The sequence below is a fragment of the Sus scrofa genome, chromosome 1 (genome assembly GCF_054392235.1).
Source record: "Sus scrofa isolate SSC_HxYL_T2T_F1_AM1 chromosome 1, Sscrofa_HxYL_maternal_Yorkshire_Landrace_v2.0, whole genome shotgun sequence".
NCBI lineage: Eukaryota > Metazoa > Chordata > Mammalia > Artiodactyla > Suidae > Sus > Sus scrofa.
Window position 1 is genome coordinate 206,887,367 of NC_139383.1, and position 25,650 is coordinate 206,913,016.

At 34.4% G+C, this 25,650-nt stretch overlaps 1 protein-coding gene and 1 non-coding gene across 7 annotated transcripts in view; one reads left to right on the plus strand and one right to left on the minus strand.

The window, feature by feature from the left end:
- Positions 1-3,720: 3,720 nt before the first annotated feature.
- On the plus strand, positions 3,721-3,817 carry MIR9832 (microRNA mir-9832). Its single transcript, NR_128519.1, has one exon. It is a non-coding gene; the product is annotated as a microRNA mir-9832 (primary transcript).
- A 4,515-nt stretch (positions 3,818-8,332) lies between these two features.
- The window catches only part of IFT74 (intraflagellar transport 74), a 94,798-nt gene continuing 77,480 nt past the window's right edge, over positions 8,333-25,650 (minus strand). For 5 of the 6 annotated variants that reach the window (XR_014820543.1, XM_005654488.4, XM_084983319.1 and 2 more), the window contains 7 exons: positions 24,794-24,847; positions 23,146-23,243; positions 21,979-22,105; positions 14,142-14,305; positions 13,518-13,643; positions 10,113-10,173; positions 8,333-8,648 (listed from right to left, as the gene is read on the minus strand). Coding sequence is in view for 5 of the 6 variants with exons in the window: in XM_005654488.4 (XP_005654545.1) it covers positions 8,530-8,648; positions 10,113-10,173; positions 13,518-13,643; positions 14,142-14,305; positions 21,979-22,105; positions 23,146-23,243; positions 24,794-24,847 (749 nt within the window). In the remaining variant the exon portion in view is untranslated. The remainder of the gene's footprint in view (positions 8,649-10,112; positions 10,174-13,517; positions 13,644-14,141; positions 14,306-21,978; positions 22,106-23,145; positions 23,244-24,793; positions 24,848-25,650) is intronic. The other variant, XM_013986009.3, reaches the window with a different exon arrangement.

A 25,650-nucleotide genomic window follows, 5' to 3' on the forward strand; every position in this document is an offset into this window, starting at 1 on the left:
TCCCAGATGGATTATCCCAGAATATTGGGTAGAGTTCTCTGTGCTGTAAAGCAGGTCCCTGTTGGCCAGTGATTCCATATACCTCAGTGTTCATGAGTCAAAACCCAAACTCCCAGTGTATTCCTACCACCAGCTGCATTCTTGAAAGGAAAACTCTACTTGGGGAACCAACAGCAGCACTAAGGCGAGTTTGTTCCAGAAAGCAACCCTTGCCTTTTTCTCAACTAGCCCTCTGCTATAGCTAGGGCAAAAGATGGTCTGGGCTGCCTCTTGCTCACCTGTCCCCTTTGGTAACCATAAGTTTGTTTTCAAAGTCTGTGAATTTGTTTCTGTTCTGCAAATAAGTTCATTTGTATACTTTTAGATTCCACATATAAGTGATATCATATGATGTTTGTCTTTCACTGTCTAATTTACTTCACATAGTATGATAATCTCTAGGTGCATCCATGTTGCTGCAAATGGCATTATTTCATTTTTTATGGATGAGTAATAATCCACTGTGTATACGTACCACATCTTTATCCATTCCTCTGTCAATGGACATTTAGGTTGCTTCCATGTCTTGGCTATTGTAAATAGTGCTGCAATGAATACTAGGGTGCAAGTATTTTTTCAAATCATGGTTTTCTCTGAATAGATGCCCAGGGGTGGGATTGCTGGATCATATTGGAATTCTATTTTTAGTTTTTTGAGGAACCTCCATACTGTTTTCCATAATGGTTACACCAGCTCACATTTCCACCAAGAGTGTAAGAGCGTTCTCTTTTCTCCACACCCTCGCTAGCATTTATTGTTTGTAGACTTTTCAATGATGGCCATTCTGGCTGGGATAAGGTGGTACCTCATAGTTTTGATTTGCATTTTTCTAATACTTAGCAATGTTGAGTATCTTTTCATGTACTTTTTGGACATTTGTTGGTCATCTTTGGAGAGATGTCTGTTTAGATCTTCCTCCCATTTTTTGATTGGGTTGTTTGGGTTTTTTTTTTTTATATATATTGAATTGCATGAGTTGTTTATATATTTCGGAGATTAATCCTTTGTTAGTTGTTTGCAAATATTTTATCCCGTTCTGAGTGTTGTCTTTTTGTTTTGTTGATTGTTTCCTTTGCTGTGCAAAAACTTTTAAGTTTGATTAGGTCCCATTTTTTGTTTGTATTTTCTCTATATTTGTTTTTATTCACTTTAGGAGGTGGATCTAAAAAGATATTGCTGCAGTTTATGTCTGAGTATGTTCTATGTTTTCCTCTCAGAGTTTTATAATATCCAGTCTTATGCTTAGGTATTTAATCCGTTAAAAAAATTTAAATTATAGTTGATTTGCAATGTTCTGTCAATTTCTGCTGCATAGCAAAGTGATCCAGTCATACATATATATACATATATATATACACACACACATTATTTTTCTCATATTATCATCCATCATGTTCTATCACAAGTCTACACAGTAGGACCTCATTGCATATCCATTCTAAATGTAATAGTTTATATCTACTCACCCCAAACACACCATCACTTCCCCTCCCTCTCCCCCTTGGCAACTACAAGTCTGTTCTCCATGTCTCTAAGTCCATTTCTGTTCTGTAGATAGGTTCATTTGTGCCATATTTTAGATTCTAAATATAAATTATAACATATGGTATTAGTCTTTTTTCTCACTTACTTCACTTAGTAAGAGACTCTCTAGTTCCATCCATGTTGCTGCAAATGGCATTTCATTAAAAAAATGAAATTTTTTTAATGGCAGAGTAGTATTACATTGTGTATATGTACCGCATCTTCTTAATACATTCATCTGTTGATGGACATGTAGATTGTTTCCATATCTTGGCTATTGTGACTAGTGCTTTAATGAACATTGGGGTGTATATATCTTTTTGGATGAAAAGAGCTCCACAGAATGGAGGAAACAGAAAGTCTATCCTTGGACTCTTCACTACATGTTTGCCTTTACTGGTGAGCCTTGTCATTTTCACTTTTCTTTTTTTCTGGTTGTGGCCTTTTCTTTTCCACCTAAGAGAAGTTCCTTTAGTATTTGTTGTAAAGCTGGTTTAGTGGTACTGAATTACCTTAGGTTTGCTCATCTGTAAAGCTTTTGATTTCTCCTTCAAATCTGAATGCAAAGCCTTGCTGGGTAGAGTAATCTTCAGTGGAAATTTTTTCTTTTCATCACTTTAAGTATATCATGCCACTCCCTTCTTACCTGAAGAGTTTCTGCTAAAAAAAATCAGCCAATAACCTTATCGGGGTTCCCTTGAATGTTGTTTCTTTTCCCTAGCTGTTTTCAATATTGTCTCTTTGTCTTTAATTTTGGTCAGTTTGATGAATATGTGTCTCGGGGAGGTCCTCCTTGGATTTATTCTATGTGGTATATATTGTGCCTCCTGGATTTGAGTTACTGATTCCTTTCCCATGTTAGGAATACTTAGCTGAAATATTATTATCTCTTCAAATACTTCCTCTGGCCCTTTCTCTTTTTCTTCTTCTTCTGGCACCCCTAAAATGCATGTTGGTGCACTTAAAGTTGTTCAAGAATTCTCTTAGACTTTCTTCTTTTTTTTTTCTTTAGTCTGTTCCATGTCAGAGATTTCCATCAGTCTGTCTTCTATTAATTTATTCATTCTTCTGCCTCCTATACTCTGCTATTTGTTCCTTCTAGTGATTTTTTTCATTTTGGCCATTGTGTTTTTCATTGCTGCTTGTTTAATCTTTAACTCTTCTATTTCTTTATTCAATGTTTCTTGTAATTTATTGCTTTTGCCTCCAGTTTTTTTTCCCCCAAGATATTGGATTATTTTTACGATCATTACTCTAAAGTCTTTTCATATAGGTTGCTTATCTCCACTTCACTTAGCTGTTCTTCTGGGCTTTTGTCTTTTTCCTTCATCTCACTCATATTTCTCTGCCGTTTCTTATTTTGTACAGCTCTTTTGTGTGGTTTCCTTTTTGCGGGCTACAGGGATGTAGCCTCTCTTGCTTGTGGTGTCTGCCCCTTTATGGGTGAAGTTGATACAGGGGTTTGTGTCAGGCTTCCTGATGGGAGGGACTGGGGACTGGTACCTGCCCACTGGTGATTTTTGTGCCTATGGTGGTGGGGGTGGGGGTGCTTTTTCTCTGGGTATGAACAGCGGAGGCTGTGTGACTCCAAGGACTTTAGGCAGTCTGTTTGATGATGGGTGGGGCTGTGTTCCTACCCTGTTTTTTTGTTTGGCCTAGGGCTTCTCAGCCCTGATGAGTGGCACCAGATTTTTCTAAAACTGCACCCTTCAGGGAGCTCACATCAATAAGTATTCCCTGGGACCTCCTCCTCCAATGCCCTGTCCCCATAGCAAGCTTTACCTGCCCCCTGCTTTCCCAGGAGACTCTCTAAGAACTGCAGGTAGATCTGACCCAGTATGGAGTCCCTGGTCTTGCCCAGTGGGTTAAGGATCCTGTGTTGCTGTCTTAAGCTGCAGTGTAGGTCACAGATGTGGCTCAGATCTGGTGTGGCTGTGGCTGTGGCTGTGGCTGTGGTGTAGGCTGTCAGGTGCAGCTCTGATGTGACCCTTAGCCCATGAACTTCCATATGACGCAGGTGCAGCTGTAAAAAAAGAAAAGAAAAAATGTCCTTTCTGTTTACATTACAGTTTCTGAGGCTGTGACAACACAAGGTCAAAGCATTAGCTTGCTATGGAATTTTAGACAACCAATTCTATATGCTCTTTTAAAAATTATTTTCATCAGGTGATACCCTAATACTTACTCAGAAGATAATTTAGAGATATGGCTTGTTTAGATTATTGTTTAGAGAGGAGGATGGCAGATGGTGAGGTTATAAAGTATCTTAGGAATCAAAATTCTGACAAATCAGAGTATGTAGTAAGGAAAACCTGTATTGGAAATCCAATTTTTGTGCAATAAAAAGATACTGGATCACAGAAACTTTGAATGTTTATTTTATAGAAGCCTTTTATTATTCTTTTGGCTGAGTTGGGGACACCTTAGAGATAATACAGTGGTGAGTGGGTTTTTTTAAGAAGATTGCTTATCTCTTATTACTGGACACTTGTTTCAATTAACAGTTTCTTAGGGTCTATTATATATACTGTTTATGGTCTAACTGGCTACCTCCTGTGTGCCACGGAGAAAGGAAACAAGGCAACTGGACTTTGACAGCTTCACCAGACCCCCTTCTCTGACTTTGATACTTCTGGCAGGAAAATGAACTGAGCTAAGGAATACCTTTTCAAGGCTAGAGACCCCTAGGAGGGTAGGGTTAATTGGTAGTAAATGTTTATTTGGCCTTCTGATAACCACCATAAGCAAGGGATGGAGTTTATTTGGCATTATGAAGGCAAGAGCTCTAGTACACTGAAAGGATTTAGGCTTCATCCATCTATCTACTGTTTGGCACTTTTGTTATTTCCTCCCAAGGGATGCTTGCCTTTCTCTGCAGGTTACATGGGAAGTTAGAGAGGCTGGAAAAGCAATTTTCTCTTCCTCTCCTTCTTAACCATTTCCCCTAATCCTGAGACAAAAGATCCTTGCTTTGTCCTTGGCTGGGGTGGGAGAATGGGGTGGTTCTAGTTAACCTCTAAGGTGGCCCTCCCTCACTCCAGTACACTAAGGGAAAGTTCATTTTAACAAAAAGCTAATTAAAGATTGAGAGAGCCCTTTAAAAATGAACTATAGTTTACTTTGATTAAAAAATTCAGGTTGACTTTATGGACTGTATCATGTCAGTCTGGACTTCCTCTAATAGGGTGTTTATCTGTTGAAAGTAACAACACAGAAATGACATATTTCAGTTTGGTGAGTAGTAGTTCTCTCTTGAGCCTATGTCAAATACAGTTCTAACTGATTAAGTTAGCTTTTCTTCCATGGTATTACCATGTTATTATCATGGTAAGAATACTGTTTTACAAAAAGATACTGAAATAAAACAGATGTTAATCTTGAAAATGTCATTTTAGTTTATATATATTTTTTTTTTTTTTGTGAAAGGCTTATCCAGTGTGTCTAAGACTCTTTTAGGTGGAGGACCACTCAAATCCTTCTGACTAATGCTTCCTCTAAATTCTCTTTTATACTGGACTCTCCAGTGGGTGTTATTTTCCCTCCTATGACACAGCTTCTCCTTATGTGTAATCATTTCTGTCTTGGAGGAGGATATAATGACCAAGCAGAACAGCCTTGGTTACCAACTAGGTTATTTATAGATGAGTTATTCCTATGTCCCTTAAAGTTATACAGTCAGGTTTCAGAGCAGCAATTCATTGCAAAATGTTATGAAAGATGATGCTGAGGCAGCAAATTATAACCTTTTATCTTTTAAAAAAGCAGTAAGCATTAAGCTTTTGTTATTACAAAGTTACAATGAATAAGAAATTTTAATAGAATTCTAAAAAAATCTTATACCTATTTTTACTATGAAAACACATCCTGAATTGTTTTTTCTTAATTAAAACACAAAAAAGATTCTAGTTGTAGTAATGGGGGCAGTTTGGTTACTTAAAAAAATTAAACGACGTAGTGCACTTGGATAATAACAGTGATGGTGAGAGTGCAGGAAAACAAGCACTCTTGCATACTGCTAATCATGCCACCTTTCTGAGAACCATTTGTGTCAACAGCCTTGGACTCTGTATTCTCTGACCCATATGAGTTAAGCACTATTATTTCATTTTACTGATGAAGAAACTTAAATTCAGAGACTAAGTAACTTCCCAAGGACATATGACATTAGCAGTGGAGCTGTGCTTCAAACTCAGTTACCTAATTCAAAGTTTATATTTAACCCTACCCCCCACAAACTTTACTCAGTAACATGGGGTTTAGAAAGTATTCCTACAATAAAATAAAATGTAGCAATTTAACATGCTGTTGTATAGGAATATATAAGGATACAAACACATGCTTACAAAACTATAAATAGCAAAATTAAGATCTTAATCTTAAGAATAATATGATCTTAATTTTATTAAAAATACATAAATTTATAAATACACATGACAAGACATAGAGACGCACAATTAAAGGGACTGGTATGATTACAAGTAATTTATTTTCTCCATTTTGTTTATCTGTCTTTCCTAAATGTTCTACCTTTGTATTAAAAATTGTCTTTTTTAAAGATGTTCAATCTCAGATCTCAAACTGTGCATCTGCAGTTTAAAGATACAACCTGCTTTTATTTAAAAAGATACACGAAAATGAAAGATAATTTTAAAATAGATCACCACAATTCTCTAGTAGTCCACTTTGATTTCTTCTTACTTTAAGCCTAAAAATTCTAATTTATTAAGGTTTTTATGTTAGAACCATACAGCTAAAGGAAAGAGCTATACAGAAATTAGGCAGAGGGAAAGCAAGAACCCCTAGAGCTCCTTTTAACTGGTCTGTCATCTCTAGTGAGAATGGCATTACTCCATGCTTGAATTCTCACTTTGCCTAAATTTTACACTTTAACAATAAACCAGAATATGGTCCAAATCAGAGACTGTTGTTAGTGAATAAAATTATCAAGAACTCACATTTATTTATTGATAAAGATAAGAATGGGAAAAACAAAGACTTATTAACTTTCCCATGTTGATCTTCATTAGTAAAACTACTCAGCATGTTTGTTCAGCCTGCAACTTCTTTCCATATGACTTACAAGGTGTTATTACAACGGGAATGAAACTCACTGAGCAATGCGACTGACTGAGGAAGAGCCAGTTCACACAGAGAGTAGCCTCCAGGTCCATCCTAGCTGAGAGAATATTCTTGTTAGATTTTTTGAAAAGCCCTGAGAGGAAGGAAGAGACATTAGTAAGAATTTCCCTCAGATAACACATTTTAGTTTAAATAAATCCTACTCAATTATGTTCCCCAAATATCATATATGAGTAATTCAGAATGGAAGTTGGGATCCTTGCTTTTTCAAGAAAATTTTTTTTTCTTTTCTGCCAAACTTCACACTGTTATAACACAAACACACATAGTTAATGGATAGGCAGTTTTCCTCCTACTTTCTGGTTAAGTACTGGTTCAGTTCTAGTTCAAAGACTACAGAGTTGTCTCAACTCTCATATGTCCTTTCTACAAGTTAAAGTACCGACTGTATATAGGACCTTGAATTTTTTTCTAAGTGTTATATGCATATCAGAGATAATTTTGAGAAAGTATCAGAAATTCCAGTGAAGATAAAAAGACCCACAATCTCACTACTCTGAAAAAACTCCATTATTAATAGCACATATTTTTCTTGAACTTATCGCAATCAGCATATTAAGGGTCCTGAATAGTCAGAAAGAAAACAATTTATTTTTGTTTCAAATGATGTTTCTCAAATTTCTTTGACATGAATCCTTATAACATCTATTAATAACCTCAAGGACTCGGGATCTGAGGAACATATTTTATGAGAACACATTTAATGCATCATTGCTTAGGATCTTTACATATACTAGTAATCCAGAGTTAAACTCAGAAAAGCTCACCCCTCTACCTAAACTCACACACAACTAAAGCTGAATACTTTAGTGATTGAATATTTATTTCAAGAAAGCAGCACACATGGGTGCTTTTATTGTACATAAGTTGTATCTCAAAAAATAATTTAAAAAAAGAAACTAATATGCTTGTGTTTCAGGATTAGTGAGTAACTTCATGAACATGAGATCAAAGCAATAAAATGACAGTTTCAAGGAATACTTTATGGTGCTCATTCCTCCCCAAAAGAGAGGATACATTTTTAGTTACCATGTCTCCCAGATTTATATCACACAGTTTTACCTCTTTACCTTTTCCTTTCAATTGTTCTGGCAATGCTTACAAATTAATCTACTTAAGTCCTCCTATGGTACAAAAGAGTGAATGCATATTCCAAGGTGGAAACGAACAGCTGCAGTCATAGTCCAAAAGAGTCCATCATAAGTACAGTATTCTTTTAAACTTCATGTTTTTCATAACATATACATGAGAGAAAGTATTTTAAAAATGCAAAGATTAAGAATTTTAATCCCAAATCTTTAAGAATAACTGATATATAAAAAATATGTTGTACTTCTACCTGTGACTTTCTATGCCCCAAACAAAATATCTCTGTTCTATTGTTACTATCTATCTTTTTCTAGAAGTAAAAACTAGCAAGGTTGATACAAGTGCTAAATACAAGTGCTCCATGCCTAAGACATGCATACCTCCTAAAGTTGACACATGAAAAGATGACCTCATTTGTTGTCACAGATGGATTATACCAACTAAATGAATAACAATGACCACTTTTAGTTTATCTCCTGGTTCTTTGAGACTTTTTTTAATCACTCACACGAATAAAATACAAATATAAAAGGAGATGACATTTTATACATAAATTATTTATTAAACTACTATACTACTTAAAACATCACTCTTCAAAGAGGCCACAAAATTATAGCATTCTAAAATTTTACGTAGAACTCTTCAAGGGTAAGCTATTTTTTTTTTTTTTTTCAGTTGGCGTGTACAAAGTTTAGCAACAAGAGGATATTTCTATAGAAACTTGCAGTTGGTTAAGACTCAGTTTCTGTTCATGCTATGTAGAGCATCCACGATGGTTTTATTATACTCTGCAATCTGCTTTGTCACATTTTTCATAATTGGCTGGTAATCACTCTCTTGACTCTTGGTTGCTATAACTAATTACATGAGTTAAGGGGAAACACTGTCAAAACAAATACTAATCTAATTTTGTGACTCAGAAAGGAACCAAACTGTACTATTGTTTTTCTTATTGAAAACTGAAGATGGCATAGAAAAAGCACAACTAGAATAGTTTAATAAAACAATATTTTAACAGATTAAGCATCAACTGAAACCTAAAAGGCCTGCCAAAACTCATTTCAAAAAAGTTCACCTACAGTATAAAATCTTTTTTATAGTTAATATGTTATCATCTAAATCTTAATCTGGTTATAGAACAATTCAATATTCAGAAGAACTATGTCCTTTAGAGTATCATGAGGAATTTCAGGCAGGCCACTAGATTTCACTCCGTTTCAAAATCACCTGTTTTATGCTACATAAAACCAGAGCTGTGGACTTTAGTATACTGTGAAGAGGAGCCTTTTGCTTTTAAAATAAGTTGCACAACCACTGGGAATAGAGCCCTTAATGCATCTCATCTGGAGGTAAGCTGGGGTCCATGATGCTCTGAGCTGACACTCAGTAGTATCCTAGAGGAGAACCTATGCAACCACTGAGTCAGGATCTAGTTCTCCAAGCAAATATGTCCTTGAATAGGTCAAAGAAAGGAGTAGGAAACAATTTTTGAGGAAATGTTTTCTACAACTCCACAACACTTGTCCTCAGCAGTTGCTTCCTTCTATGATCACACAAAAAGATAAACAAGAAGATTGGATATAAATGCCATCTTGGTAGAAATAAGATGGGTCATCAGTACAATATTAGTAGATGAATTTGAATTGGCTGAAATACAGATGACAAAGGTCAAACTTCTCCTGACACTACATGGTTTTTCTTTCCCTTTACTGCCCAGATATCCAAGGTACAGCTTCTTAATAACAATAATTATACATACATACATATATATATGCATATACATATACATGGCTACATATAATTCTCCCAACAACTCTGCAGAAGGGAAATATTAACTGTACCTGAGACGATAAAATTGAAGTTGAAGTTTCAACAACTTACTTATAAGTAGTAGAGTCAATTATTTTTTTTGGCTATGCTTGCAATATATGGAAGTTCCCAGGCCAGGGATTGAACCCATTCAGTGACCCAAGCCATAGCAATGACAATACTGGATCCTTAACCTGTTGCACCACAAGAAAACACCCTAGAGTCAATATTTAAAATTAGACCTCATGACTCTAAAACCTGTGCACTTAGTGACTATGCTGCACTATGGCTTCTTATAGTCTGCCTTCTATTAGTTACTCTGGTTCACACACACACACACACATTCCCTATTGTAGAATGGAAACTAAGTCTTATTCATTTATTTCCCATATAGGTTAGCCAGTGTTTTGTACAAATTAGGTATTTGATGCTGAATTTTATTTCAGTCTTTAAAGAAGTTCTGAGAAAAAAAATCATTCAGTCAAGTTCAATTGCAGTTTTTTAAAGGATACATTCTTTCATGACAAAATTATTTTGCTCATGGTGTTGCCACTTCCTCTCCAAATTTGTAAGCTAAAAACACAAAAGAATAATGTTAACTAGTGCCCAAATTCAGAATAATTATATACCTCTTTAAGAGGATAAAAAACACATAATTTTAAATCCTTTCAATCCCAGCATTTTATTGAGATAGTCATAATAGATAAAAAAGAAATTTAGAAAAGATTAAACAACAGTAAATACAATAATAAATTCAATGCTAAATTCGACAACAGGTTTACTCTGTTTAATTGGAAAACGTTTAAAATATTTATTATACCAATGAACATGCCAACTGAAAGACAATTTATGGTTTTTCCTCCTCCTAAAAGAATTTACAAAAGAAGAATGGGACGTGATGGGACTCTTTCCTTGAAATCTGAAGGTCTAATGCCACAAATGTGCTATATATTCTAACACTTTCAAAGGTTCAGCTATATAGGAGAAACTTCCTTATTTCCAGGGCTAAATTTCCTGTCTAATTCCACAAGCTGTGATAAGAGCAGAGCTGCAGTGTGAAGATTATAAGAGGGCTGGTAAAAAGCTGGCACTGTTACAATAATTTCTGCATCAACAGGAAGCTAATGTGGATATTATATTGATGGTTGCTTCCTCCAAAGACAATTTTACTGTTATAGAATTAAATTGTTTTTCTGATTTAATTAACCTTGTAACTCTGGGTTACGGTCTTTCTTTTTTAAGATGCACATAGATTTTCTTCCTAAGCAAAGGAAAGTCTGAAAAATGAAACAGTAAAATAATGTTCTGCCTGAACATTTCCAAGAAGTAATCATCATTTTAAAAATCTGATAATTGAAGCAGCATTATTAATACCATTTCTTTCTATTCTCATGTTAAAATTATTTTCAGAGCATAAGTTCAGTCTTAATGTAGCATCCATCCCATTGTTTCCTCCAAAGAAATAAATCTAGATATTAGGATGAATCATAACTAATTAATTATGTGAACTGTATGTGCTTGCTGTGAGTTAACGCTACCAAATCAGATCTAGCTTCCCCTGATAGAACCTTCAAGTTAAGATGAAGTTAAGGAAGCAGTCAGCACTTTTTGACAATAAATCTCTAATAACCTTTTGCAAAGTCAAGTGCCAAATTTTTCCTCTTTGTTTCATACAAAGAGGTGGCCTTCTTATAATTCAGCAGACCTCTTAAGTGCTACATGAATAATGCTATAAAAGTAACACTATGTCAGATGGTCAAATTCCATCTATATTGTACATTTATTTCAGTGACTTGCCTTTAAACGTCTAAGGATGTTATGAAGTACACATCTGTTGTTTTCTTACAGCTTATTTTAGAACTCTATAATGAGTTCTTTATGTATTTTGGATATTAACCCCTTATAAGATATATAATTTGCAAATATTTTCACCCATCCGTACGTTGCTTTTTGTTTTGTTGATTCTTTCATTGCTGTGTAGAAACTTTTTAGTTTGATATGGACCCACTTGTTTACTTTTGTCTCTGCTCCTTGTGCTTCTGGTGTTACAATAAGCAACTCACTGCCAAGACTAATGTCAAGGAGCTTTTCCCCTATGTTTTCTTCTAGGAATTTTACAATTTGTCCAATATAAATATGTTTAAATGATTTCAAATAAATAACAACTCAAAAAAGGTCTATTATGTAAAATTATTTATAGATGTCAAAAGCCAAGTTTTTGAGAAAATAACTGCAAAATATAGGGAGACCAGGATTTGAATCAAGTAGTTGGGATTCACAAAAGGCAACAAATAATACAGAGAAGCATTATAAAGTGTGGTTTACATTACAAATTCCTGTGTATGGGGTTAAGAATAAGATTAGCACTTAATGTGGAAATAAACAAGGTAGCCACTGACTGGCTCTAAGAATTGTTTTTGTCAAATCTTTTCCTCTTTAAATCATCTATTCAGTGGAAGAGGAGGGGCAATAATCCATATAAAATATCAATATTTTTTCCTATGTACTATAAGACAATGGTCTCATAAATTTTTTCTTAGGTTTCTTCTCCAGTATCCACCCCCGCTATAAATAGACTATGATAATTTTGCTACTTTCAAGTCTACCTCTAGTCTTGTATATTATGAAGTAGAGACAGAGTAACTGACTAATAAATTTGAATTCTATAAATTAGTGACGTCTAAGCTTTTAGCACTTGTGGCAAATGCTGATGAAAGTCTACACCTTTCAAGAAGAATGTAAGGTTTATCTTTTTTAAAAAAAAATGGCACATGCATATATTGAAATGGCTGATGTCATAAAAATATCATCCAAAAAAACGCCTGAAAACATTTAAGCAAGAAAATGCTTAAAGACTATATGCATTGAATGATATCATCATTTGTAAAAATAATATAATTAATAAGGGTGTATAAATGCAAAAGAAAAAAGTTCATAAGGATAGTATACCAAAATGTTAATGATGGCTGTCTGTAACAGTCATATCACCACATAAAGAAAAGGAAGAAAAAATTTTAACGCACTTAGTGTTAATATAGTTGCAAATTGCTAATACAGACTAATTGCTAATAATTATATGTCAGAATGACCAATCTTTATCAGACCATGATTACTGATTTTGTATATGATACACATGCTGAAGATCTCAGACCTTGTTTAGGTAATTATCAACAGGATGAGTGATAGGAAAAGGGGCTTGCTTATTTGTACATCCTATGTAAATAATCAGAGATGTAAATAAAGAAGTTCAAGAGTAAGACCATGCTTTATAACATTATTTGCACAGTTTTAAAATGAGAAATAATCTAAATGTCCAACAATTTGGAATTGGTTCAATAAAATATGCTATATCCATATAGTCAAATATTATATAAAGTTATATTTTTTAAAAAGCTACTGACAAGGGAAAGTACTCACAGTGTATAGCTAATGATGAAAAACAAGTTTCCAAAAAGAGGTACAATATGGGACCATGTTGATAAATACACAGAAATAAATGTGTACTTATGTATATGTATAAAGTGAGTATACCTATAACTTATACATATAGACTACAAGTATCTATGAACATAAAGAAAGAATTATCTCTTCTGAGTGGTGGGATATTAGTCATTATGGCTTACTTTCATTTGTGGCATTTATGTCTTAGCAAAGTTTCTGCTTTAGAAACACTTTACTTTTCACCTCCATATGCCATGGGAAGCGGCCCTAGAAAAGGCAAAAAGACAAAAAAAAAAAAAAAAAAAAAAAAAAAAAATGAAGGGTTTTAAAAGCTACTGCTAATGACTATGCCCAGAACAGTGCCTAGCATAGAGTTGGACTTTGCTAAGGGCTTATAGAAGGCAGAAAAGGAGTAAAAGAATAGGAGAGATAACTTGAAAATAGAAATGAATATCAGTCTTTTTTTTTCTTTTTACCTGAGAATGTGTCTCATTTTCTTGTAATTGTGTTTTTAGCGTCTCATATTCTACATTTAGTTTCTCCATTATTTTTTTAAAGGCATTTCTGCGGGTTGATAATACTGTTCTTTCCTGATGTAATTTCTAGATAGATCCAAACGGAAGTAAATAATAGGCTTGTTGCAAGTATCTAGTAAACCAATATAAACTGCATTTGACTTAAATAATTTCAATACTATTGTGATAAAATTCTACCAAGGCTATACTCTGAAACTTGCTTATAAAAATATCCTTTTAACTATAAATTAGTATTAACTATATCAATAATAACTAGGACTGCCATATGTGTTCATACTCCACCAAATTTACTTTAAGTTAATGTAAATGGCAACAAAGAGCCACTGATAAGTCTTAAGTAAGAAAATATCATAATCAAATTTGCATCTAACAAAATTTTATTTGTTGAAGTACTCTATCCTTTGCTTTTCAGTTTTTGTATTTTGTTTGAAACTCTGAATTCCTACTGTATATATAAACATTTTTATTTTTTCTTAGCTTAAAAATCAAACAACTTAAACTAATTTAAACTTGTATTATTAAATTTAATCAAGAAACAAATTTCATAAGACGGTTACCATTTACCTTTTTCTTTTCTTCACCTGCTGATTTTAAAGATGGCAAATCATTATATGTCTCCAGATCACTTATCATTTGCTTAATTTTGCTTTTTAGAGATTGTTGTTCTTCAGTCATTTTACTTTCCAGAAGCTCCATTTTCTGCAGATCCAACTGTAGACGCTGACTATCTAAAATGCAGGAAAATTCAAGACCATAATTAGTCAAAACCTTATTCCTAGAGATTCCGTTGCGGCTCAGCGGTAACGAATCTGATTGTATCCAGGAATATGTGGGTGTTTGATCCCTGGCCCTGCTCAGTGGGTTAAGGATCTGGTGTTGCCATGAGCTGTGGTGTAGGTCAAAGGTGCAGCTGAGATCTGGCATTGCTGTGGCTCTGACACAGGCCAGCAGCTATGGCTCTGATTTGATCCCTAGCCTGGGAACTACCATATGCCATGGGTGTGGGCCTATAAGGCAAAAACAAACAAACAAACAAACAAAAAACCCCAAATCTTATTCCTTTCATGAAAGGAAATGCAAACATTAAAAATCATGTTTTACAAAAGGATCAACACCAGAAACATGTTTTCACTGCAACCAATTAGACAGTACAAAGATAAATTTTAGAAAATTACTCAGACCCCAGATAACCAACATAACCTGATGTATATTAGTCACATTTGTCTGCATGTTCACAAACATACAAGAACACACATAGTTCTTTTTTCTTACTTAATAATATAATATATATTAGGAGATAAAGACCCATTATTTTTAATATGAGCATGACATATATACAGTTATGTGGAGGAAAAAGCGGTAATGAAACATTATATATTTGAGGAAAACTTTATAATTACATATACAGTCAGTTCTTATTATTCATGGTAGTTATATTCTGTAAAGTTACTGTAAACAAAGAGTTATCAAATACTAAACTCCTAGAGGAAATACAGGGTTAGGTTGCTCTGAGCCTCTGATTACAATATTTTTATCAATAGACTAATACATAACCTTGTTTCAGGTATATTTCTCTTTATGTCTTACTTAATACACGTTGTTTATTTTTTAACACTGAACTCAAGGCCAGCTTATGACTGAACAGAGCCTATCTAGCAGATATATCTTCTCTGTTACACACATCACAGCCTTGGGCTTACGAACACTAGCCAACACTTCAGCACTATACTTGGGGGCCATTTTAAATAGCTAAATCACCAACAAAAAGAACAAAAATGTGGTTTTTAAAAGTGCCATTAAATAATATACCACGAAAAGGATACTTGTTTATAGTATAAAAACTAAAGCAAGAATGAACAGTGTTGTCTTATTCAATTTCTGCTAGGAACTCAAGCATTCAAATTTTTTACCTTTGCATGTGTCCACAAATGATCATGAACTTGCTGTAAATATGAGTTTGGGTTTACAAATTAATTTTAGTGATAAGGCAAATTTACAAATACAGAATCCATTAATGCACACGAGTGTGTATGCGTGTGTGTGTGTGTGTATCTCATTCTTTCTTTCAAAGGTATTGAGCATTTACTATGTGCCAGGTGCCAAGAATATAATGGAAATAAACAGAAACATTGTTTTCACTCAAGGAGCTATATTCTAGAGGTTAAATTAGGAAATTAAATAAGCTTTACAGCAAACTGGATAACTACTATGAAAAGAGTAATCTAGCGTATCACAGAGTATGTGATTTTGTACAAAAGAATTCTCTAAAGACATACCTTTTAACTAAGGTCTTAAGAATTAGGAATCAACCAAACAGAAAAAAGTGAGTGTTCCAAAGTAAATAGTCAATATGTACAAAAAGGTCTGGAGCAAATATCAGAAGTTCAGTATGACTAGAAGCCAAAGTTCAGACTGGATGGTGGTGGGAGATAAAACTGAAAAAATCAGGATTTCAGTTCATGAAGGGCTTTTTAAGTAAAGATAGGGAGTTGAGACTTTATGCTAAGGGCTATGGCATGTCGTCAATGAGTTTTAAATCAGAGAGTGACATAATTAAATTTTAGAAAATTCACTCTGGTTGCAATGTGGACAATTAATAGGAATAGCATACTATGTACAGAAAGACCAGTTAAGTGTTGATTCAGTTATCTAGGCAAGAAATCTTAGACTGATGAGGATTTTTTTTTCATTAAACAATATTTATTAAATGCTTTTTCTGTGCCAGGAAAATAGACCTGTGGATTTGGCAATGAACAAAGAACTTATATTCCAATGGAAGAAGACTGTATATATAAGATATAGTTATGTCAAATAAAAATAAAGAAAGAAATAATGCAGGAAAGATCTGTAGGGACTCAAGAAATAGGGATTTGGGTTAGGAATGTTTATATTAACCCTGTTTGGGGTTCAAAGCACTTCTTAGATCCATACAATTAAGTTTTTCATCAAATTGAGGAAATCTTCAGCCATTATTCAACTATCTTCTCTTTCCCATTCTCTGTCCCTTCTCTCCTTCTGGGACTCTAATTACTCTTGATATTGTCCCACAGGTCATTTAGGCTCTGTTCATTATGTTTTCTTCTTCAGATTAGATAATTTCTATTGATTTATCTTTAAATTCACTGATTTTTTTTTCTGCTGCCTCCAATCTTCTGTTAGGGTCAGTGAATTTTTCATTTTAGTTATATCTGCAACTCTAGAAATTTTCATTTGGTTCTTTTTTGTAATTTCCATTGCTCTGTGAGATTCTCCATCTGTTCATTTATTCTGTTGGAATTTTTCCTCAAGTCCTTAGGTATGTTTATAAACTTTTAAAGTCCTTTTCTTTTCATTTCAACTTCTGGATTGGATTATCTCATGTTCTGTGTACAGTGACTGCTTTTCCCCCTTGACTCACATTTTATTCTTTCTTCACATTTAGTAAATTTTTATAGTATAATGGACACTTCAAATGATATGTCGTATAAACTCTGTATTCTTCTGTGCTTATTTGAAGAGTGTTGATTTATGTTATAAATGAGCAATAAACTTTGCTGAACTAAATAAAACTAAATTTTTCTCCTTAGAAGCATCTGAAATCTCTGTACTCAGTTCTTTTAACTTCTAGCTGCTGCATTTTCCTAGGTTCCATAAAGTCTACTCAATGCATACATATTTCAGTAGGCAGATTAGGATTTGGCTTGAGTTTATACATGGGTTTTTGACATTCTTTCTTACCAGAATGTCTCTCCTATACAGGGCAGGCAATCAGTAAATTGATTTCTTCATATAAGACATAGCAAATTTTACTTGGAATTAAATTTTATTATCTGTATAGAGTCTCTAATGGAAACTAAAATAAAAAGCTATCAAACCTTCCTCTGCTACCAGAAAGATGTACTCGAAAGATGACAATATAATAAAAGTATCATGTTCAAGAATTGTGTGACTCTTCTACTTATGAATATAACAAAAGTCACATAGAGTATAAAATACCAAATAGTAAAAGAAAAAAGCTGCAAAAAACTTTCATTTAAGAAAGGAGGTTGTTACCAATCAAATTTGTTTTCAGTTCATATAATTAAATGCGAGTATTTCCTTTTGTCCCTTTAAGGAGCCTTAAGACGCAACACAATGACTTACATGTCATTTTTAAAGACTTAATATGGACTTATATGTTGTAAACAGGGCTTGTTTTATTGGATTAATATCTCTACTAGTGTTGGAAATAGTTAAGATGACAATCAAAGTGCTGAATCAAAATCACTAGGGCTTATGGTGTTTCAATGCTCTAAATAGGAAATGTACTTTGTATATTTTGGCTGTTAGGTGAAAAAATTATATAAATCTAACCACAGTTTAATTTAAAGATATATTAGGAAAATACATTTAAAAAGTACATGTACTGCTTTTCCTAGAGAAAAGGAGAAAATGATTGGTTGGTATAGGGTAAAGTTTATCTTCCTTTAACAGCAGGTCCCCATAAAAAGCTAAAAGCTTCACCAAGAGAAGAGACAGGAAGAGGATGCAGACTAGTTCCTTCTGATATGCTATGAAGTTGCAAAGTTTACCAAGCAGTGTGTACATAGTAGCAAAATCTCAGAAGGAACCACTTTGACCTGGGGAAATGTTCCTGAAATATTCTGCCATCAGCGTATTTGTTTATTCCCTGGAGTTTCCGTTCCAAAAATATAAATAAAAACTATTGCTGACAGGTTCCTTGCCTCTTTACTCATGTAGTTTATCAGTGTTTCTTAATCTTTTTTTTTTTCATTATTGTCCCCCTAAGGAGGCTTCTGTGAACTATTGTTTTCCCAATCACCTCCTCCAGTGATTTTTTCATATTACAGATGTATATCTGTTTATGAACAGTGACCCTTTTGAGGGCTACAGACCATTACAGTGTCTGAGATTTTTGTTTGCCCTCCTCCCAAGGAATAATTTTGCCCCCTTGGAAGTGATATTTCCCCATTAAGAAGAATAAAGTACACATAAGAAAGTCAGGTGAGTTCCAGTTATAATTTCAAGGGCCAAAGGGAGGCAATTCACAAAAGGGAAATGTAAAATTAGAGATGAATAAGAGTATTGTAAATCTCTTACGGTGATTTTCATATACAAGAAATGTCTTGTGGAGGGTGGTGTTAAAGATAGAGAGGACAAATAGTTTATATGCTTGGCTTAAATTAATACTTAAAATAACTGAGTAAATGAAATTAATTGTAGTGATTAGAGAATTCAAACTTCAATAAGGGAAACTTCCAGTAAAATTCTTATCATAGTAACAAACTAGATTTTTATGTCCACTGAAGCCAATTCTCATTCTTTTTCAAGTTTACATCTCTGGGAGAAAATATAATGACTAGCTTTTAAGAAGAAATGCAGCAAATAGAAATTATCATACTAAGTGAAGTCAGAAAGAGAAAGACAAATACCATGGAATCTAAAATATGGCACAAATGAACCTATGTACAAAACAGAGACAGACTCACAGACATGGAGAACAGACCTGAGGTTCCCAAGGGGGAGGAGGGAATGAGTGGGATGGACTGGAAATCTGGGGTTAGTAGATGCAAATTATTACATTTAGAGTGGATAAACAATGAGGTCCACTCTGTAGCACAGGGAACTATATCCAATATCTTAGGATAGACCATGATGAAGGAAAACGAAGTCCTAATTATTGAATTCATTTGCTGGTATTGATAATTTACCCTAAAAAAATGTATATTTATTGAAAGGAATTATATGAAGCTTGCTTAAAGGAGGTAATGGCTTGCTGAATTAATATCAACCATAGACAAATGAAAAACTTAAAACTATGGTCTAAAAGACATAACAGAAGTTTCTCAGATGAGGTAATTAAACATAAAATTCTTTAGCTTATAAAATAAAGATGTAAAAATACTCATTGTTGCTTACATCCAAAAGAACTTAAAATAGGATTTGCACACTTGTGTTCACTGCAGAATGATTCATAATAGTCTAGAGGTGAAAACAACATAAAGGTCCTTCAACAAATCAATGAATAATGAAAATGGCTATGTACATACTATGGAGGATTATTCAGCCTTTGAAAAGGAAACCCTGTCATATGTTATCATATATATGTCATATGTTATCATATATAACATAGATGAACCTTGAGGACAATATGAAAAGTGAACTGAACTAGTCACAAAAAGACAAATGCTGCATGATTCCACTTATCTGAGGTATCTAAAGTGGTTACAAAGTAGAGTGTGGTTAGCAGAGGCTTAGGAGGAGAAGGAAAGAGGGAGTTTTTCAGTGGGTATAAATTTCAGTTTTGTAAGATTAATATGTTCTAAAGATCTGTTGCATAATAACGTCAAGATAGTTAACACTGCTATACCATATACTTACAGATGGTTAGGATGGTAAACTTTATGTTACATGTTTTTTATCACAATTAACAAATACTCATAGACTGTAGTAGGTATAAACCAAATTTAAAATTACCTCCTCTAATTACCTCTAGAGTTCATGTTCTATAGTTTTATTTGTATATCTGAATTGTATGCCAAGTATTCGGATGTACAAATAAAACTATAGAAAACAAACTCTAAACAAATCTGGGCAGATAAAGTATACTTAAATATATACAGTAACAATTGTCCATCTATATTATATGTGGCTGGCATTACATTTTTTTGGACAGTGCTACTCTAGTCTTATGTTGGACATAATGGCTGAAACTAATTATAATTAAAATATTACCACCTCTAGAATACCTCTCCTAGCTACCCAAGACCAGGGGGGATATGAGCCCTATCATTTCCATTGCTCTTTATGCTTCTATCACAGCACTGTTGCATTTTATTTCAGCTGTTTGTCATTCCACCAGATTCAAAGTTTCTTGAGGAAAGAGACTGGATTTTTTTTTTTTTTCTGCACCCATGGCACATGGAAGTTCCCAGGCCAGGGAGAGAATCCACACCACAGCAGCAACTGAAGCCGCTGCAGTGGCAATGCTGAGCCACATGGGAACTCTTGGATTTTTTTTTTTTTTAATCTCTATATACTTAGGAATAGCAAAGGCATAGAGAAAATATTCAATAAAAATTAAATGAATGAGTTGTATAAGTTGCTTGTATATTTTAGAGATTAAGCCCTTGGTCTTGTCAGCTGCATCATTTGAAACTATTTTCTCCCATTCTGTAAGTTGTCTTCTTGTTTTCTTTTTGGTTTCCTTTGCTATGCAAACACTTGTCAAAAAAGCCAACAACCCAGTTGAAAAATGGGCAAAAGATGTGAAGAGACATTTCTCCAAGGAAGATATACAGATGGCCAACAAACACATGAAAAAATGCTCAACATCACTGATTATTAGAGAAATGCAAATCAAAACTACCATGAGATACCACCTCACACCAGTCAGAATGGCCATCATTAATAAGTCCACAAAGAACAAATGCTGGAGAGGAACCCTCCTCCACTGTTGGTGGGAATGTAACGTGGTACAACCACTATGGAGAACTGTATGGAGGTACCTTAGAAAACTATACATAGAACTACCATATGACCCAGCAATCCCACTCTTGGGCATTTATCCAGATAAAACTTTCCTTAAAAAAGACACAGGCACCCACATGTTCATTGCAGCACTATTCACAATAACCAAGACATGGAAACAACCTAAATGTCCATCGACAGATGAATGGATTAAGAAGATGTGGTATATATACACAATGGAATACTATTTGGTCATAAAAAAGAACAAAATCATGTCATTTGCAGCAACATGGATGGAACTAGAGACTATCATACTGAGTGAAATGAGTCAGAAAGACAAAGACAAATACCATATGATATCACTTATATCTGGAATTGAACAGATGGCACAAATGAAACTTTCCACAGAAAAGAAAATCATGGACTTAGAGGAATAGACTTGTGGTTGCCAAGGGGGTGGGGGAGGGAGTGGGATGGACTGGGAGCTTGGGGTTAATAGATGCAGACTATTGCCTTTGGAATGGATAAGCAATGAGATCCTACTGTGTAGCACTGGGAACTATGTCTGGTCACTTATGATGGATCATGATAATGTGTGAAAAAAGAATGTATACATGTATGTGTAACTGGGTCAACATGCTGTACAGTAGAAAACTGACAGAACACTGTAAACCAGGTATAATGGAAAAAAATAAAAGCCATTATATATAAAAAAATAAATATATATCAATGAATTAAAAAAATTAAATGAATGAGAATTTCCCAAGGAATTACTCTTAAGTTGATATGACAAGTTACACAAAATTCTAAGCCTATGACTTACTGTAGCAACAGGCAACAGTAAATTATATCCTCAATTTTCAAAAGAAAATAAAAGAGAATAACATTATATTTTAAAGGTTTCACTTTGTTAAAGAAAAAAAGCATATTAAAATCTAGGTTGTTTTCTCACCTGAAGTCAGATTCCGAGCTGTACTTTGTGATTTCTGCATTTCAGTAGATTTAAAATTGAGATCATCCTGCATCATCTTTAGCTCTTGATTAGTGATAGAGGATATCTGTTTCATACGATTTATATTCTGTATTTGCAGAGAAATAAAAATGGAAAAAAATTCCACTGATTTAACTTTCCAATACAAGTCTTTAAAATGATGCTAAAAAGTTGGATGTTTTGAAAGGGTATTTTTTAAACATATATCATTCATTATACATATTTTATAAAAGAATACAGAGAGATTTAAAATCAGGTTTTCTCAATAAGGAGGAGCTAAATTAAAATTCAGATTGTTTCTTTTACATTTACTTTATTTCACTGTAGAAAAAAATCAATTATACTATTTTAGGAACTCACTGGATTCTTGTGTTTTGTGTTTTTTTTTGTGGTTTTTTTTTTTTTTTTTTTTTTTTTTTTTTTGCTTTTTAGGGCCACACTTGTGTCATATGGAAGTTCCCAGGCTAGGGTTTGAATCAGCAACGGGGGAATCCCAGCTGCAACTTCGACCTACACCACAGGTAACGGCATTCTCAACCCACGGTAACCAGATTCTCAACCCACTGAGCAACGCCAGGGATTGAACCAGCATCCTCATGGATACTAGTTGGATTCATAACCCACAGAATTCCACAATGGAAACTTCCTCACTTAAAATACTGAAGGGAGACCATGCATTTTTCCTCCTATGATACCACATATTAATAGCTGCTCAATAAATATTTTTTGATGAATCAAGATACTCAGTAGGTATCCTGTACTCTTACATAACAATGAGTTGCAGCTTTGCTTTGTTTTGTTTTGTTTGCTTTTTTAAGGCCATACCTGCAGTATATGGAAGTTCCTGGGCTAGGAGCCTCAGCTGGAACTGCAGTTGCCCGCCTATGCCACAGCCACAGCGACATGGTATCTGAGCTACATCTGCGACCTACACCACAGCTTACAACAATGCTGGATGCTCAACCCCCTGAGCAAGGCTAGGGATCAAACCCACATGCTCATGACACTAGTCACGTTCGTTAGCACTGAGCTACAACAGGAACTCTAAGTTGCAGTTTTTGAGTTGCATTTAGAAAGGTAATCACAGTAAAAATAATGAAGACACCAAGACAGGCACAAGGTACTTACTCGACTAGAGTGCTCCAAAAGTGCAACAATGTTAGCTTCTATCTGTACCTTCCTTTCCAGTTCCTGATTCTTAGTTTCCTCAAAAGTCTCCATAAAAGCTGATGATTGAAAAATATGATGAGAGACTACTACTGATTAGTTAAAGACTATATAAACTCTGATTTGTAGGTCTGAAGAGTACATTTTAGAAATTCAAAGTAAATTTTATTTTATTTACTTTTTGTCTTTTTAGGGCCGCACCATTGGCATATGGAGGTTGCCAGGCTAGGGGTCTAATCGGAGCTCTAGCCACCAGCCTACGCCAGAGCCACAGCAACCAGATCTGAGCCGAGTCTGCGACCTACATACACCACAGCTCACGGCGATGCTGGAGCCTTAACCCACTGAGGGAGGCCAGGGATGGAACCCGCAACCTCATGGTTCATGGATTTGTTTCCACTGCTCCACAACGGGAACTCCTCAAAGCAAATTTCAAATTACCACTTTAATTTTTTATTAACCCAAAGGTAATTAAATTATTCAATAAGAATATTTCTACATACTTTCAAACTTTTAAAGTTTAACTGTTATGTCAATACAAGTAAACTAAAAATTTATAAATACAGGCCCAGAAGTAACAGTTGATAAAATGGAGATCAGAATAAATCCTATGTTTTTACACTAGGATCTCCTTGTTACATCTGCCATTATTACCATTAGCCACTAATTTTACTTCTGAAATTATTACTAATTACCTTTTTTACTTAAAAATGAGTATTTTACCTATAATTCTGAATAATCTCAACTAAATAAGTTTAGTAACTTATACAGAATTAGTACATAATTTGTTCTAATTTATATTCAAAGTATTTTATGGATCTTCTAAAAATTAACTTAAAATAACTTTATTATTAGTATGAAACAATAAATTAATTTTGAGATAATTTTGGTACTTGTTGAGATTTTTAAAGAAATCTTGAGATATTGTTAAACCAGAGTTGGAAATTGCTGTTTTAGAACATGCTTCTATGAAGGTAACAACTGACATTAGACCTATAAAATGTCAGATTCTAGAAAAATGATAATTTTAAAAGGAAACCAGTAATAGTTTATATAGTCAATTTTGATAAATTTCTGAATGCACAACATAAGTGAAGATCTACTTACAAAGTCAAATTTAGATTTTTTTTTCAGGTTTTTTTGAAAAAGTGAATGAGAAGCTATAACAGCAGGCTACTAAAGTTTCAGTTAGTGATAGAAGCAAGTAACAAAATCAGAGGTAAAGGCTAATAAATAATAAGTATTATGAAAAGCTACAAAAAAGTGAAAGATGTTAAAGTTGAACATAGTGAAGCATGTAATAGAGAATATTCAATATTCAATCACGTGTTCTACAGACTCTCTAGTCAGACTATAAATGTAAATTTTAGCTTTAGAATCTTATCTCTGATGTACAAACAGTCATATACGTACATATACACATACAAAATATTTCTAGAATTCTCTACCCATCCCTAAACTATGCTATATATTTAGTAACACTTCAAGGCAAATTCTTTGGATGTCCACACTTCTGCACTTTTGCATCTTCCCAAAATGAGATTTCTGCTTTAGTACAAATGAACAGCTGAGACTATAACATTTTCACATATAAAATATTATCACTTACTGTCCATATTTTCCTCCCTTTTTTTTAGCTCCTTATACTTCTGATTCATTTCACCTATAAGAGATTAAAAATATATATATAACACTGATTTGAAAAACTCCAAAGGAGATCCTGCTGAATAGCATTGAGAACTATGTCTAGATACTCATGTTGCAACAGAAGAAAGGATGGGGGAAAAAATGTAATTGTAATGTATACATGTAAGGATAACCTGACCCCCTTGCTGTACAGTGGGAAAATAAAAAAAAAATATTAAAAAAAAAAGAAAGAAAATTGGGTCCAGATCTGTTTAGGTTAAAAAAAAAAAAGAAAAAGAAAAACTCCAGATATAGTGCTCTAAGTTAGAAATATCTCTTAGGAGGGAGGAGGACAAGATGGCGGAGGAGTAGGGGGACACGCTCGCCCTCTCCCACAAACACAACAAAAAAAGCACATCTACAGAAGAAATGACTCGCACAGAACAACAACCAATCGCTGGCAGAGGAACCTAAACTCCAATAACGGCAAGAAGTTCGTGACATTATTGGGCAGAACGGGAGAAAAGAGGAGAGTGAGAGAAGGTGAATCCGAGCGGGACGGGCGCTCCCGAAAGGGAACTGCGGAGGAGAAAGGGATCCCGCACCCTGGAAAGTCTCCTACCGGGGGAAAGATCAAACGAACCGGAGGAATCTCCAGATGCAGAGAAGAGTGTAGCAGTAAGTCGGAGTACGGAAAAACGATCAAGAACCCAACAGACCATCTGAACTACGGGCACAGTCACCAAAAATTGAGACGCCTGGGTGGGGGCTGGGCACCGAATCCTCGGCTCCAGAGGTTAGTCCCCGGGAAAGGGCCGGGGGACGCCTGGGTGGGGGCTG